The following is a 16,518-nucleotide window of genomic DNA, read 5'->3' as shown; positions in this document are numbered from 1 at the left end:
ATTTTGGTTTCCTGTATGCATATCATGCAGCGTTTTGATTGCTGAACGATCTGACAAGGTTGTGTTACATAAGCTGAGAATCTGAAATAAAATGGGCATTGTGATAACTGCACTGTGGATGTGAAAGCATGCTTTGCATGTCAGAAGTGTCCTTTACCGTTTTTTCTTTTTTTCTGAAATTGTTAGTGCTTCTGAGATTTACTTCACCAGTACAGTAACCAGTTTGTACCACCAGATGTCGCACAGCGTCAATCTGAGAGTGTTTTCATTTCGAGCAAATAATCACGTGGATTGTAAAATGTTGACATAATCACGACTGCAGATGAAAATGGATGATCGCTCTTTCTCATTAGAAGGAAAAAACGCACAAGCACACAAACACAGAGACACCAGCCGTGTGTGTGTGTGTGTGTGTGTTTTGGGTAGTTGGATTAATGATAATTATCATCCCTCAGGAGTTGCAGACAGAAGGATGTGCTAATTGCAACAATTTGGTTTACACACACACACACACACACACACACACACACACACACAAACGCACACACACACGCACAGTTTTCTCTTAAAGCCAGAGGAAAGTTTTCACTCTGCTTCTTTTTCACTCATTTGTTAAGGATGATTGGCAAACAATAGAAGTACAAGCCACTTTCACCCCCATTATGGGTTTAATCCCAGGAGCGAATGGGATAAAGTTTACAGGAGTTAATGAGGAGGAAATAAGTGGGTTGAGGGACTCATTCTCCTAAACGGATAGAGAAAGTGGGTGAGTTTAAGCCTGTTGTGTGTAACAAACCCGCCATATGTTTTTTAATAATTCAGAAGCATGAATCTGTATACTTAGATTCACAGTAGGAATGGTTTTATTTAAATAATGCAGTTCCCCTGGTCTACTGACCTTTCACCGCTGTACAGGACTAATTTTAACATTTTCCATATAACATGTGCAGAATTTTTTTTATCGTTACACAAGTGTGATACTGAAGACACCTCTGCAGGTAATGAATGCATTTCCTGATGGAAACTTAATCTACCATCATTTCATTCTGTCAGACATCTCAAATTACGCATGAAAACGGGAGAAATCATAAATTCGTTAATGTATTTGTACACAAACAATTTATTGCATAAGGAAAGTAATCCCATTTGATACATTTATTTTATGATTCAGACTCGGAAACGAGTAAAGATTTAAAATGCTCCTTTTATCCATTTACAAGAGGAAGCATAAACAGGCATTGGTGAGTTTTCAGTAGGCTCTGTACTTGTTCTATTGGCAGTAACACTGGATGAGATGTGGACTGGGCTGGTTGATACAATAAAACAATTTACAGAGAAGACAAAGGACAAGAGACGGCTTCATATTTACAGGAATTTCACATTTAGTGTCACAAGTTTCCCACAAAGTTGTACGTGTAGATGTCTTGAATTCCAAAGGGCAGCTCGAATTGTCAGTCTTTAAAAAAAATACAATCCCATCATGAAAATGAAGCCAGATTTCTCCGAAAAGATTCATCAGGGGTCTTAAAGTCCACCCGACATCACCATGTCTTCCCAATAGACTGAATGTGCTCCTTAGCCTTCATCCTCAGTGAAGCAATACTGGAGTTCCTCGGATCAGCTGAGCACTGGTATGCCGGGGGCGGGAGGCACATAGAGCTGATGTGAGGCAGGTGAGAGCTGTGTCCCAGGGGTGGGGAGTTGAGGAAGGATGACGGCAAGGAAGAGGGCATGGGAGGAGGAGGAGAAGGCGTGTAAGTGCCTGGGAGGCCCTGCGAGTTGCCGATGAAGCCCGGGAGCGACTGCAGCGAAGTGGAGGTGGTGATCGGGGTGGAGAGCCAGGGCTCCAGCTGCAGCCCGGAGCCCAGAGAGCTGGTGGGAGAACGACTGAAAGAGAGCAGAGACGAGGAAGGGGTGTCCTGAAGCTTGATGGAGCTCACCTCCAGCTTCTCCTGTCGACGCCACTTCGCTCGCCGGTTTTGGAACCAAACCTGAAAATATAAATATTTTTTTTAATCATCTGTCTATCTTGATAAAACTTTTCCCTAAAAGTTTGATTTATACCTGAAAAAGAAATGAGGTCTATGAATTGATCCAGTAGCCAGTAGAAATGCAGAAAAATACAACTTTTAGGCCCAAAATCAGTCATAAATGTAAACTGCAACCTCTATAATTTAGAATGTGAAACATAGTACTGCAGGTTATTTAAACTGAGTTTGTTAAAGTTTCTTTAGATATAATTTCAGTCTTTTTTTTTTTAACATGAATGCAGAAGAAAGGAATTAAATATAGTGTCAGTGGAAACTTTTTGATTCCAGCACTTTGCATGGAGCTGTTTCACTGCACAAACAATAAAGTGAAACTGATTTAGAAATTGATTCAAATTCCATTTTTCAAATTTCTTTCAAATGTTTAAAAAACATAAAGACAAGATCAATATTTATTTATTAATTTATTTTTTTTAATTTTTATAAATTTGATTCCTATTTTGCGTGGTTACAATTCAAATAAATAAATAAGCATTTCCTCTTAGATAAAAAAAAAAATCCACTGTTGTCACTTTTATTAAACATTTATGATCGTTTTAATATTCCAATCATATTTCTGATCTTATAGGCATCCAAAGATAATTTTTTGCAAATCAAACGAACCCGTCGTTTCTCTACATTTCTAAAAGATAATATAAATATTCAGAAATCTACAATAAATATATTAAATTTAATCTAAAAAGATCTAATTATTATTATTTTTTCTTTAGCCTTATAAGCATATGAACCGTCATCATTATGGTTTGACTTACAGGCCTAACGGTCTTCAATATAATAAAAGGTACTTGCAATAAAATAAAACAAGTGGTTTTGCTTCGGGGACATACCTGCACCCGGACCTCGGGCAGGTTCACTTTCAGGGCCAGCTCCTCTCTGCTGTACACGTCCGGGTAGTGGGACTTCTCGAAAGCTCGCTCTAGTTCGTGGAGCTGGAAGGTGGTGAAGGTGGTCCGGTTCCGTCGGTGCTTCTTCTTGTGGCTTTCGTCGTCGGACAGTTTGCCGTCTCTGTCCGGTGAGTCCGGGCACACGGAGGCTTCGCCGGTGCTGCTGCCACAACACACACCTGTGAGGAGAGGAGGCGGTGGAAGAAGTCAAACACCGGGACTGGAAGTTTTAGCCGAGTTAAAATTCGCTTTTCAAAATAAAATGGCAACTCCACTTTTTCCAGTTCAATGTGGCTTTAAAAAAAAATAAATATATATATATATATATATATATATATATATATATACATATTTTATTATTATTATTTTAGATTTGTTTAAAATTTTTAATGTATTTAGTTAAACATTCATTATTTCGTTTGTATTTTTGTATCTATTTTTTAAAGAAAAGAACCTTTGCACCAATATCAAAATCGAGATCAAAATGTATTTTATAAAATACATTTTGATTTCCTTCAGGTGTTACTTTATCTGGACTTTAAACAACTTTCCAAACTAAACCACAGGATGTCTGCATATTTTCAGCATATTGTTTTTGCACTCAGATTGACTGACGCGGGACTAAATGTGAAGAAAACCGAATTTACTTACTGTCACAACTTTCCGAGTAATGGGTTTTCTTCGTTTGGCTCACTATTCCATTCCCGTTGCGCTCAGCGTCTTTGACCTGGACTCTTTCCGTCACGTTACAGGAGGCTGACTTGTGGAATATGGTGTCTTCTTTAAATCCCAGTATAGCCTCTATGCTGTGGACAGTGGACGGGTTGCTTCCCGGGCTCTGGACGCAGCGTGCGGAGGGAGACATGCGCTCATCCATCATCATTACTTGGGTAGTTGATCCAAGAAGCCACATTGGTTGATAAGTCCAGAAAAAATATCCAAAAGTAAAAAAAATAATAACAAAACACTCTGACTTCTTCTCAGATGTATTACCCCTTTTGATAAAGTTGTAGCTTAATGTCGGGCGACGTTGGAAAACTTGCGCACAAGTACCAGGTATCTTGCTCGGTGGTTGTGGAGCATCTTCGGAGCCGGCTTTTAAAGTAGCGCCTGCTCTAAGACCCCCTGCTCATGCGGCACCCCCGCTGCACGTCAGAGAGGGGACGTCCTGTTGGATTTGGCCCTGCTGGATTTAGGGGTGGCAGTGCGACCATTGCGGGCACCAGCCTCCACACCCTGCCTAACTCCTCCCCGTCACAAGTGCATGAGTCGGTGCTGGCTCTAAACCTACTTACATAAATCTTAAAACCATCTTTCTACTCCTCCAGATGTCATGTTCATGTCAGTCTGTGGGGGGAAAAAGAGAGGGCAGATTAGGCCCACAGATTTAGGTACAACAAAATCATAATTACAAGATTTCTGGTGAGGACAGGGATTGCAAGATGGCAGCTTAATATTTAATCAAAGCGTCAAGATATTGTTGCCAAAAATGAAGAGACGTTCCCTTCAGTTCAAAGATTATTTGCTTTATTGACGAAAGAGAAAAGGTCATCCACCTACTGACACACGACTGAAAGCAACTTAAATTATTTAATACACTCATTAAAAATCAATTAAACCGCTTAATGATTTGTCAACAAGGTTCCTTTTAAAAACGGGTTCCTGTAAGTGTCGAGTCAAAGAGGTTAACAAAGCCCAAACAATAACATATTTGTGCTATAGCCACTTAACGGCAAACAAAGATTGACATCAGTGTGGTAATCCTGCTTAAGGGGATTACATTATTTTACTCAAAAGAGTTAAAACCCCTAAAACTATTTAGCTTTTCCTAATTAAAGAAGGTGACCTTATCCTTTGTTTGCCACAGAGACGAGGGGGCACAAAAACAGAGAGAGATGCAAACGGAAAGAAAAAGACAAGTGCCAGCAAAACTTTTACAGAAGATGCTCTCAGTGTTTTGTTGCACACACGATGCAATCATATAAGACAAATTGCAACTTGCAGATGATGATCTTCGATTATGTTTTTGTCCAAAAGACCAAACCTTTAAGCCAAGAGACAGAAGTGCAGGGCTCACAAATTTATTTGTGAGTTAACAGTGATAGCTGCTTGGAAAAGGGGTTGTTGGAGACATGTGCAGCCCACATATCACTAAAAGTCGTCTTCTGTTTATTGAGATGGTTCTGAAAAAACATTTAAGATTTTTTTGTTTCATTTTCAAAATGTCACTTATGTCACAAACACTTAGCTGACTTAAAATTTGCTTCCATACAGGCTAAACTAAGATTTTTGTCAGTGTAATACGCTAAGTATTTTGCAGTTGCAGATTTCTTAGTCTTATTTAAAAGCATCTGTGGTAAAATGTAAAAGCATGAAAAAAAAATCAACCTATAACAGCAGTGATGACAGCCTCAAACATCTGTGTGGTCTGTTGCTCATCAAAGAGGCCTAAATCTACTAAATGTCATCAAAAATCAAACCAAAACAAAACCCTGAGTTTTTCAGATTATTCTAAATTAGAGATTGAAATTTGAACTTGTTGAGGGAGGGGGAGTGAGAGGAAGATTGATACTCCTCTCACATCTGTATTGTAAATATCCAGAAGCCAAATATTTAGCATGAAAACTGTAAACAGGAGAAAACAGCCCAGCTTCTGTACAAAACATTTACTTACATCTAATTAAAGCAAATCCAAAACCTGGTCATTTTGTGGTTTTATATTTGGTTATATAACTGACAAAGGGGTCAGTAAAAACAGAGGTACTTGTAGACTGAGTAACGTTAGCGGCTTTCCTTTCGTCTCATATTGTTGACCCAACTTTGCCGAACTGTTTGTTAGTGATATCAGCCTCCTCGCTCTCATCAGCTCTCAATAAGAAAGCAACATTTTTTTCTTAACTTTGATGCTGCTATAATTCAGCTGGTTAAGGAAACAACTTATATACCAAAGGCTATTATCCTCACTACAGTACCCTGGGTTTGTGTCCCCTGCTTGTTTTCCTCTTCGCTCTCCTCCCCTACCTTCTTGCTTACTTTACTCTCCTATTAAAAATAAAAGCAAAAAGGCCTAAAAAAAGCTAAAAATAAACATAACTGTTACATCATAAGGACAGAACCTTATGAAAAACTTTGCACACATTGTTGATGTGTGTAAATGATGTGATACCCCATGTAGGATTGTACTTTGGCATTTCATTTATTAATCCATTTATGTACTTTGAAGAAATAAAACAACACTGAAAAACTGGATTGTGTATGATTTAGATTTTACTTTGTTGAAAATTAATTCCCAAGTTTAAGCATGGCTTGGGGATACAGTCGAATGGATAGGTACAAAGTACAGTATTTAAATAGTTTAGTTGAAAAGATCATTATTCTAGATAGAAAAATACAACATTGGGATAGGGGAAAACCATTTTAGTTACCGATAAGTTCTACAAGGTAATAATATCCTGAATAATGAATTAATAATAAACATTACCATTATGTTGACTGTGTTTTTGGTGAATTTGAGTTTGAATTTTAGTGATGATTTCCTGATTTTAACTTTACACTAAATGCACTTTATTAAATTAAAACTGTCCCAAGAGCTCCACTGCAGGTCCAGTGTAACAAGTGGTTTAACAATAGATTTACTGTGGTGACTTAGTGGAAACTCCTCCATCTGATGTGTAGAAAAGTAAAGATTGTGATTTACATTATGCTCATCCTGACCAATGCTGTGACCTTCTGGGGAATAATTAAAAGCCTTGACTTATTAATAAAGGTTTTTCTGTCGCCACAGTGCATCAGTGAGCATAACTCAACTGACAGGTAACTCTAATTAAGCTGCGAGTGTACGCCCAGGAGAAAGATACGGTGGCCCTGAGAGGCCAAACGGACTGCAACTGAAGAAAACACCAGCTCTAAGAAAAATGCAGCAAAAGCAAACGAAACACCACGGAAATATGAAAAACGACAACGGAAATAGGAAAAAAGAAAACAGAAATTGGAAAAACGGAAACAGAAATAGGAAAAAACGGATTTCCAAAACCACAAGGGAAGTGTTTCTGGGGAGACAATAACCCAACGGACCAGTTGCAGGAACCAAAATATGCTAAGAATTGGAATTGGACACTTAAAAGAAGTGGAGGATCTATCGGTTTTGTGAGGAAAGAAAAGATGAGAGGTAAGTGTGTTAGCCTAAATATTAGCCTAAAAATCCGTCATCAGTATTATATGAATCATGATAAAACACACCTACCATGTTTTGGGTTCCTGCAACTGGTCCGTTGGGTTATTGTCTCCCCTCCCTTTTGGAAATCCGTTTTTTCCTATTTCTGTTTTGTTTTTTTGCTATTTCCGTTGTTGTTTTTCATATTTCCGTTGTGTTTTGTGGCCTCTCAGGGCCACCGTAGAAAGACTCCTCCAAACAGTTTTAAGCAACAAACAGAACTTCTGCTCCTTAATATTTGCTTAATATTTTGTTAAACCTGCACTGGCTGCACTCATAGGTGAGTCAGTTTCTCTGTGTAGCACCTTAAGGAGCTAACAATTTCAACCGTTAAGCCATTATGCTTAGCTAACTAGTGTTATTGTTTGCATTTATCCATTATTATTTCAGTGCTTTAGCTCTTACTTTTAGCTATGTATATCAATACTCATGGGTAATCATATAATTGTCCGTTATAACTGGTTATTTTTTAGCAACAGTATATTTCTCAATTTAAGAAAAAGTATACTTTAACAGTGCATCGCTTGCTTTAAGCTAAGTATGTTAGCTTAAACTGTTTAGCCATTACTTTTTGCTAACTCTTTAAATAGTTAGAAATGAATATATTTTCATTCTTAAATCCCCATTTGTTTCACACTGCACAAGCATGTCTGCAAGCATTTTTAAACTGCAAAAGTTTTGTTGGGTGAATGGGGGTGTTATGGAAATATTCCAAGCTAGTACTTCCTTGTTCTGTAAAAAGGAGAATTAGATATTTGGTTTTTCAAAACCTGAGTTTGTCCTCTCATCTGGAGAGAAACAGAGGAGGACAGCACAGGCTGACAACCTTGGCTGTGCTGATCCTATTAGATGTAATCTCCAGACTTTACAAATCCACATCTTGGGTTCATGTGAAACTCCTCAGGTTGTGACTCACTGTCCCCCCAGCCCCCATCCTTTTCTGCCTTATAGTTCCAAACTATTTGGATAATGCTCAATTAAATTAAGACCTATTTCTTTACTTACTGCATTAGCCCTGATTCAGTAGATGGGATTATAGTTACTTAATCTTAAATATTTGATGTCTGTACAACAGAATTTCTGCTTGGCTGACCAGTTTAAAAGCCACTAAGTCTGATTATAAAGTCACATTACCATATAGGCCTACAGTACATTCATAACAAGGTGTTTCCTTTTAAATTGCTGGATATAACTGACACACAAAAATGTCAGATATTTAAGAAGATATCTCAAGCTTAACAATGCAAACCGACACGTTACTTGTATTCCACATATGTCTTTATTTAAAGTTTTCTCAGTGTAGCCACCATGTGTGTTTTAAGCGTTTATGAGCATTGATTTTATTGTAATGATTTTGAAATTACAGTTTGTGCAAATCTGCAAATGTCTCAGCAAATGTGTCAGACACAACAGTTTTATTACAACTATAATGTCAAAACTTGTGTAGATCACCTTTTGTAGTAACACCGACAGAAAAAAAGACTAAATTTCATTAGTTCAACACCACATACAAAAGAAAAAACAAATCTAGAATCACCATGAAACCAAAAGGAAAGTGGAAATTAGCAGACAGGATTGGTTTAATAAGTCTTGGTTATTTCATGAACCGCAAAACAATTTTAGAGATTAAACATTTACATTTTTTTGATAAACAGAGAAAAAAGTCAATATTATATGACAAATACAAATTTCAAAATATATCAGGGCCTGTAGCTTTATGGAGGAATTATGAAAAGAAATCATCCGTGGCAGTGGATCAGGAAAATGTACTTTTCTAGATTTCTTGTCTAAACGGTAATGAGGGGGAGGGAGTGGATAGGGCACTCAGCACAGGATTTAAAATAGTATTATTTTGTTTTTATGGAAAGTTGGAAACGATTACCCACCGAGTAATCAGCTGACATGGAAACCTTTAGTGTATATTCTTAAATAGATGCAGACTGGTTGTGGTAAAGATATAACACCCTGGTGAAGATAATGCCTTTTTAGTTCTTAGAAGAAAAATGAATACTTTGCAGGCATTTTTACGTTTTGACTGAATCCCAGACGTGTTTTTTTTCCCAGGAAGTGGTGATATTCATTCCTCTCTTCTCTCTTCTTCTTCTTCTTCCCGACTTTGCGAACCCACATGCCCTCTCTGGCCACTCACATGACGGAACACTTCTCTTCTGCTTTGGTCTTCAGCTCGGTGACCGTCGCCGAGGCCTTCTCCTTCAGCTGGTCCATGTCCATGTTCTGCAAGTTTTGAATTTGACCCAGGAGGGAGTCTTTGCCTTCCTCCTCCGTAGCGTCCTCATCCACCATCTTGAGCAGCTCCTCGGGCACGTCCACGTCATCCCCGGCCATCTCGATCATGTTCTCATCCTGCTCGCTCTGCACGTGACAACATCAGAACAGAGAGCACGGTCAGAATCCAGGAACATCAGTGCGTTAAGGTGATAGTTGATTCATGACACGACAGCAATCACTGGATTTCTATATTTTATGTTGAATTCTTACAAAGGGAATTGAACGGGCTTTTTAAAGATCTACCTTTTACCCCATTTATTTTCAAATTAGGAACATTTTTCTGGGTTTGAAATCAAATTGTAAACAAGCAAAGTTAAAAACAAGGCCAAAGACAAACAGATAGACTCTGATATCTGTCTTAATCCACGTTCAAGTAACTGCACTCGAGGATATTACGGCTGTCTGTGTTTTTATCAAGCAGGCACGAGTCTCATCTGACGTTATTATCCACACTGCCACACTTCATGTGTCACTGCATCAGAAAAGATGCAAAATTTAAAGCCTTTTTTTTTTCCAACAAACAAAATCTAATCACTTAATATCTGGAATAGTCATGCAATAGGCACTGTGCTGTGACTACCGGTACTTTAAAGTTCAATCTGAGGGATTATCGCAGACCTGCTTTATCCTTTCCTATTAGAATCTAAAGATATCCTCTATAGCCTTGCACGAGACCTCATTCCTATTTCTTACCACACCAATGTTTTCATTCATATTGTCTGCTTCACATAATTCAAAGAATGATTTTGCTTTTTTATTGTTGCTGAAAAATCTATTTCAAATGCTAATCTCCAGTAAAAACACTTTGACCTTTGTTCCCGTTAAGAGTGATGAGCGATGTAGCCATCATTCTCCAAGCATAATTACATTTGCATGTACTTCTTTCAGCCATTATCCTTATGATAATTATGTGGTTTTAATTTAAAAGAAAAACAGTGCTAAGAAATCCATTTGCCGTTTGAAACAGAAACACAAACAATGACATGCCTGCTGCAAGAGATCGTTAGAAACACCTCCGGCAGCCAAGGTCATCACTTCATTTAGATAAATAACAATCACGATGTTAGAAAACCTGTAACAGAAACTTATTTTGCCATTTCCACCAAAGAACACATGGTTAATCATGTTTATCAAATTAAAGGTCACTCTGTTGGTCTTTAGCTTTAAATGGTGTTAAAGAAATCTACCATACCTTTTTTTCTCCTTCCATTACAATTTATTTTTCTTTTCAGAGTCCTTGGAAATCCTGGAATAGCTCGCTTTGAACCCTCTAAAGTAGATGCTGCTGTTTCTTAAAGCCAGATCACTCTGAATCACTTTGGTGCTTCCTGATGAGCCTGGGACACCTGTTCAGTGGCAATTGGCTTTGTCCGACTCAAGGTGCAGTGCGCAACACATAGGCTAACGTCTCCAGGACGCTGGCTGAATCTCTTTTTCCACTAATCTACTGGCATGACTTCTACCTCCTGTTGTCCAGGCCGGAGCTGCCAAGCACTACTATTAGACTAAGATAACCTAAACCAACCATGAAGTAGCTATTTCTACCTGCAGACAGGGCACTTAGCTCAGCCATCTTATTTTCTTTCCCAATAAAGCTAATAAAGGGTTGTCAATTATTATTACCTGCCCTAATCCTTAAAAAATCCCTCATAAATACCTGTAATCTAATTAAAAAATTATATTTAAACAATGTAAAACACATTTATTGTGAGCGGATACAGTATAAGCATGTTTTAATGTTTTCTTTTAAACCAAAACCACCAGGGGCTATTAGGTATATTAATATATTTATATTTGCAATTTTAATTGTACTCACCTCTGTTTATAGCTAGCTTCTATGAAAATATATTGAATGTTCATATGTTTCTAAAATGCTTGCAAAAGTGAACTCTTGTATTGAAAGTGCATCTTTGAAGTCTATTAACTCAAGTAAACCAAGAACTGTAATTTACTATATTAGTAGACAATGGTGTACTAGCGAGAATCATCAAAAAGCAATGAAAATTATTCAGATTTCATGGAACCTGACACAGCCTTAATTAATATAATGAATCTGTACCAAACTTGAGTAAATCCCCAAACTAAAAGTAAAAAAATATGGGTACACTTACCTTTGGGAGTCTGTATTTTTCTCTGAGGCACACCCTCAGTGTTGCCCTCTCTGCCTTCTTATGCAAGAAATCTGCATCTCTCTCCATCCTTAGGGGCAAAAAAATGTTATTAGTAAATTATCCTTCAGTGTTGGCCATTAGTCATAATTCAAAGTTTTCCGGAACCACAAATGTGCATCCTCCAGTTAATAATATACTAACATGGCTCATTTCACCTACAGGCTCTCAATATTTAGTTAAATATATAAAAAAGTACAATTTAGTTACTGCTAGTTTGCCTATTAGCTCATGCTGTATCTAATAGCGGTTTTCATAAAGTTAAGTTTAGTAGACATATATGGTATAGCTGTTCTTTTTTAATATTTAACATATAAATTTTTTTCTCATTTTGCAGCTTTTAAAAAACATGTAAAATATGTAAAATTAATATTTCTTATAATAAAAATAATACAATATTTCTCGATGTATGCTGCCCGAGTTTAACACTTATAACTGTAAAAGATGAAGTACATGCTGAGACTACTGCTCAGCAAGAAAATACATGTATTTAATATATAAATTATTACACTGTAACATTATAAACAACATTTAAACTTTTTTCTGAAGATGATATTTTGATCTTTGAATCATGATTTCAGGTTACCAGTGATAACTTAAAAACGTGATGATCGTGATTTTCCAGCAGCCTGCAGTCTGCCAGACTCTGAATATTCCTGCATTTTTGAGACAAAGCTCGTGTACTTTCCCTCAGCCAATTAAAGATGGGATTATTAGGCTAGACTGAGTCAGGCAGATTTGAAATCAAGCCAAGACACCACGATTTAAACTGTAGTGAAAAAAGCAACATGGTGGTTAAGGTTAAGATTTCCAACAAACTCCCATTTATTGAAATTTTATTCACAGCTGTACAGATTACAGATGGCCTATTGGTGCTTTGAAGAGGCACTTATTTATCTTTCATATTCTTTCTTTAACAAATTCTGTTTGTGTGTGAATCATCATTTTGGAGAATTAGATCAATGCTAGGAATCTGCAGTTAATAAAAATGTAGACATTTTCTGATACCTTTCAAAATTAAACAGATTTAAGTACCCAAACATGGGAGTAGAGAGGCAGGATTAAACTTGTTATGTAATACAGGCTGCATGGATCTGCTTCATGCTGCAGAATCTGTGCATTAAAAAAACTAATTGAATTTAATTATTTGCAAACTCACATTATGCCATTATTTCAATATTTAAAAATGTTTAATGTTACTTTATTTTTAAAGACAAGAAAGAAAGAGAAAAGAAAAAAAGTGAGAAAATGCTCTTTACATCGTACTTTAAATTTTGCTTGATTATTTGTTTAGATTCAAAATTAGAATAAGTCACTCAAAATGTCAGCAATAACTGTTCTCGATGCAGAATCAGATGACAGATTATAGAAGATCATTGAGCTGAGTCCATTATGACATATAGCCCTGATGGATTATATTGTAGAACAATATGATTTTTTAAAAAAAGATCAAATGTTACAGAATTTTTACTGTGGTGGTACAGTTTCTGTGACCTTCAGTGACAGATCCACTGCTCAGAAACACACCTTGCTTATTGTAAATTCAAAAGAAATAATATACACATTGGCATTAAGATTTAGCGAGGCTAACGTGTGAAGATTAAAGTCATATATTAAGATTAAAAAGGGAAAATAGTGAAAGAAATGAATGAGATGAAACAGAATACAGCTCGTCAAGGTCAGATTGCACAGTCAGCAGCCATACTGTTTTTGGTGGGCCTGTGGGAGTGATTTAAAAAAAAAAACAGGGGGTACCCTCCATGTTGCTACTTACTTTTCCTCCACCAACTGTTTTTGGTACTCTTCATACTCCTCGCGGGTCATCCCTGCGGCTTTGGCTGGATCTGAGGGGGTGGCCTCCTCTTCTTTGTCACCTCCACCACCAAGACCCATTCCTGACAGGGGGTTCCCAATCATGCTCTTGATCAAGAAAGCCATCTTCAGTTCTGGGACTCTTTACTCTTTACGACGATGAGGAATTTTGAGCTGATGAATATGATCCTGCTCCCCTTCGCTTCAGCTTCCTATAGCTGTTAAATCCAGTGGTAGCTCTCTAGCTAACCTGCTGCTTGTCTATGGAGCCAAGGACACACTGGCAACAAGCAACAGAAACATACACCACACACACACACACTCATGCACGAACTTAAACGCACACACGTTTTGCCTCGTCCATAATCTGGATTTAATCCTTCCTGCTTCACTATACTAAGAGGCAGATGGCCTGTTTTCTCTCTATTTTTAAATCATGCGGGACTTTCTGGACGTTTTTCGAATAACTCTGACACTACAGTAATTCTTTGGCAACAGTTGGAGAAGCGCTTGTGTCAAAAATCATTTTGGAGTGGGGCGTCTTCAGTTTGTCACCACACATATGTGGCTTCCACCCACTGTTGCTTAATCATATTAGTAAAGTACGGGTTGGCCCGTGTGCAGCTTATACTGCCAAGAGCAGAGTAGCAGGGTGGAGAGAGAGGAGCAGGATTAGAGTCTTGTTTATCCCCATGAAGCCATCCCTCAAGCAGTGCTATTGTTCAGTGGGAGGATGATTGACAGGAGGGGTGGGGACCTTTCATTTCATTTCACTATCACTCAATCAAGATTCAAGCTTGGCGAGGAACCTGTACACGAATGATTGCACGCTGAACATTTTAGGAAAGCTGCTCTGCTGATTTAATAACTAGGCGGTGCTCATTCTACCAAAGGGAGTAGAGTATAGATTGTAAGAGTATTTTTTCTTTTTAAATTCATTACTACAATCAAACAACATCATAGAGAACTCCTCCACAACATGTAAACCACCTGCCTGATTGTGTAGGCCTCATTCATGTTGGATTCAAAGCAGCTCTCAGCCATAGGAGGATGGATATGGGACCTGTCATGGTGGCCTGTGATGTCTGACACCAGAGGATCCGTACAGTTCTTTTAGTTGTAGTTTTGAGCCTTGAGTACTCCTCCAGTCAGCGTATCGAGGTATCCTCGGGCAAGATACTGAACCTGGAGATGAACCTGCATTCATCAGAGTCTGAATATGGAAAATAAAACCACTTGTGTGAATGCGTGTATGATTGGGTGAATGAGACTTGTTCTTTGAATGTAATGCTTTTCCACTCAGGTACAGCAGAGAAGTGCTTTATAAGTACCAGTACCAGAGACAGGGTGTACAATCCTGCTGATATATTTTTTGAAAATATATTGAACACCATAAAGGAAAGGAACAGTATGATAAACAAATAAAGAGAAATTATTGCTATTTAAAAAAATAATGGGGTCATAATTACCCCACTTGTAATCACTTTACCTGCTCAGGAAGCCACCACCATCCCATGGCACTTTTATGAAAAAATGCACTGGTAACGAGCTGGATATTTCTCCTCATGGTGTCCATAATTTCTGAAAGTGCTTTTGATTTGTTGGACCAGAGAACAGTTTCCTTCTTCACCTCCCTTCATCCTGCAAGAGCTATAGCCCAGAGATGGTGAGCTTTCTGAAACTATTCACAGTTGTTTTCAGAAGTTGTTTTAAACCACTCATTTACTTTTAATGCAGTGTTGGCTCAGAGTTGATGGCAAATGTGAGTTTTTTTCTTCTCAGCTTTATGTGAATCCTCTAAAAAGTAATTATGAGGTTCTCAGTTTCATTTTTGCAGTTTTTGCAAATTTTTTTGAAAACTTGATTCTCATCCAGTCTGTCACAGAGAGGTAAATCTGCTCTTTTTTGCCTCTGAAAGAATTGAATTTTTCACTTTTTATACCAAAATATACAAATTAATACAAATTTTTTTTGTTTGTTTTTTTACACGGTGTTTTGCTTGTTTTGTAGTTTCGTTCTAGTTAACAAAGTCATCTGGTCAGCTGCCATTCTAGTCTCTGTATTGAGACTAGTCAAATAAACAACCAATTTATGGATTGCCATGAAATTGATCCCAGGCCCACAACAAATACATTTTGTGTCAATACATTTTGTACAACTATATCTAGAGTTTACAATTACAGAAAATATTCAGAAAGCAGTAGTTCTCTGGGAGAAAATGTCTTGTTGATCAGAACAGAAGACTGCCACACTGCTTCGAGCTGATGGGACAGCAAGAACAACTCTTTAAAATTAAGGTATCTCTTAATGCACAACATGTTGAAGCAGATGGGCTACAGCAGCAGAAGACCACATCAGGTGCCACTTCTGTCAGCTAAGGAAAAGAAACTGTGGCTCACCAAAGTCAGATAAGAAAACACAGGAAAAATCTTGCCTGATCTGATGAGTCTCAATTTGTGCTGCAACATTTGGATGGTCGGGTCAGAATTTGGTGTGAACATCATAATGGATTTGTCATGCCTCAGTTTCATTTTCTTAGTTGATAGGGGTTGCACCTGATGTGGTCTTCTGCTGCTGTAGCCCATCTGCTTCAATGTGTTGTGCATTAAGAAATGCTCTTCTGCATACATATGAAGGGTTCCAGCTGCTTGTGTTAGAGTTAAAAATGTTTTCTTTGCACACTTTGGGCCCCTTAGTACCAAGTCAATGTCATTTAAACATCATAATCTGAGTATTGTACTGTGGCAGACCATGTCCATCCTTTTATGATCACAGGGTACCTATCCCCTGATGGATACTTCCATGAGCACAACGTGCCATGTCACAAAGTACAGATCATCTTAAATTTGTTTATTAAACATGAATGTGAGTTCACTCTACTAAAATGGCCTCTAGTTACCTAATCACAGTCCAGTGGAGTCCAGTCGTGGATGTGCAGATGTCTGTTGAATGTTTTTAGCACCTTGTTAAATCTGACATTTAGAATTAAGGAAGTTCTGAAGACAAAGTAGGATTCAACCCAGTATTAGCAAGGTACACCATAAAGTGTCCAGGAAGTGTTTTGGAATAGGTGGAAAAATTGTGATAATGAGAAATAAACAGAA

At 37.7% G+C, this 16,518-nt stretch overlaps 2 protein-coding genes and 1 long non-coding RNA gene across 3 annotated transcripts; 1 reads left to right on the top strand and 2 right to left on the bottom strand.

Moving 5' to 3' along the window:
* Nucleotides 1–1,088: 1,088 nt before the first annotated feature.
* On the bottom strand, nucleotides 1,089–7,214 carry rx3 (retinal homeobox gene 3). The gene is made up of 4 exons (XM_005456270.3): nucleotides 7,176–7,214; nucleotides 3,584–4,279; nucleotides 2,876–3,111; nucleotides 1,089–1,991 (listed from the first exon to the last, which is right to left on the bottom strand). The coding sequence occupies exons 2-4, from the start codon at nucleotides 3,843–3,845 to the stop codon at nucleotides 1,542–1,544; spliced, it is 948 nt and encodes a 315-aa protein (XP_005456327.1). The 5' UTR covers nucleotides 3,846–4,279; nucleotides 7,176–7,214; the 3' UTR covers nucleotides 1,089–1,541.
* On the top strand, nucleotides 7,041–11,530 carry LOC102079156 (uncharacterized). Its single transcript, XR_266708.3, has 3 exons — nucleotides 7,041–7,100; nucleotides 9,330–9,580; nucleotides 10,667–11,530. It is a non-coding gene; the product is annotated as an uncharacterized LOC102079156 (long non-coding RNA).
* On the bottom strand, nucleotides 8,406–16,468 carry cplx4a (complexin 4a). Its single transcript, XM_003451493.5, has 4 exons — nucleotides 16,314–16,468; nucleotides 13,377–15,064; nucleotides 11,546–11,633; nucleotides 8,406–9,518 (listed from the first exon to the last, which is right to left on the bottom strand). Exons 2-4 carry the CDS (start codon nucleotides 13,538–13,540, stop codon nucleotides 9,291–9,293), a joined length of 480 nt encoding a protein of 159 aa, XP_003451541.1. The 5' UTR covers nucleotides 13,541–15,064; nucleotides 16,314–16,468; the 3' UTR covers nucleotides 8,406–9,290.
* Nucleotides 16,469–16,518: the final 50 nt, after the last annotated feature.

This window comes from Oreochromis niloticus, linkage group LG7 (assembly GCF_001858045.2).
Source record: "Oreochromis niloticus isolate F11D_XX linkage group LG7, O_niloticus_UMD_NMBU, whole genome shotgun sequence".
In the NCBI taxonomy this organism is placed as follows: Eukaryota; Metazoa; Chordata; class Actinopteri; order Cichliformes; family Cichlidae; genus Oreochromis; species Oreochromis niloticus.
The sequence above is the reverse complement of the archived record's forward strand: the minus strand, read 5'-3'. Positions and strand labels throughout refer to the sequence as shown.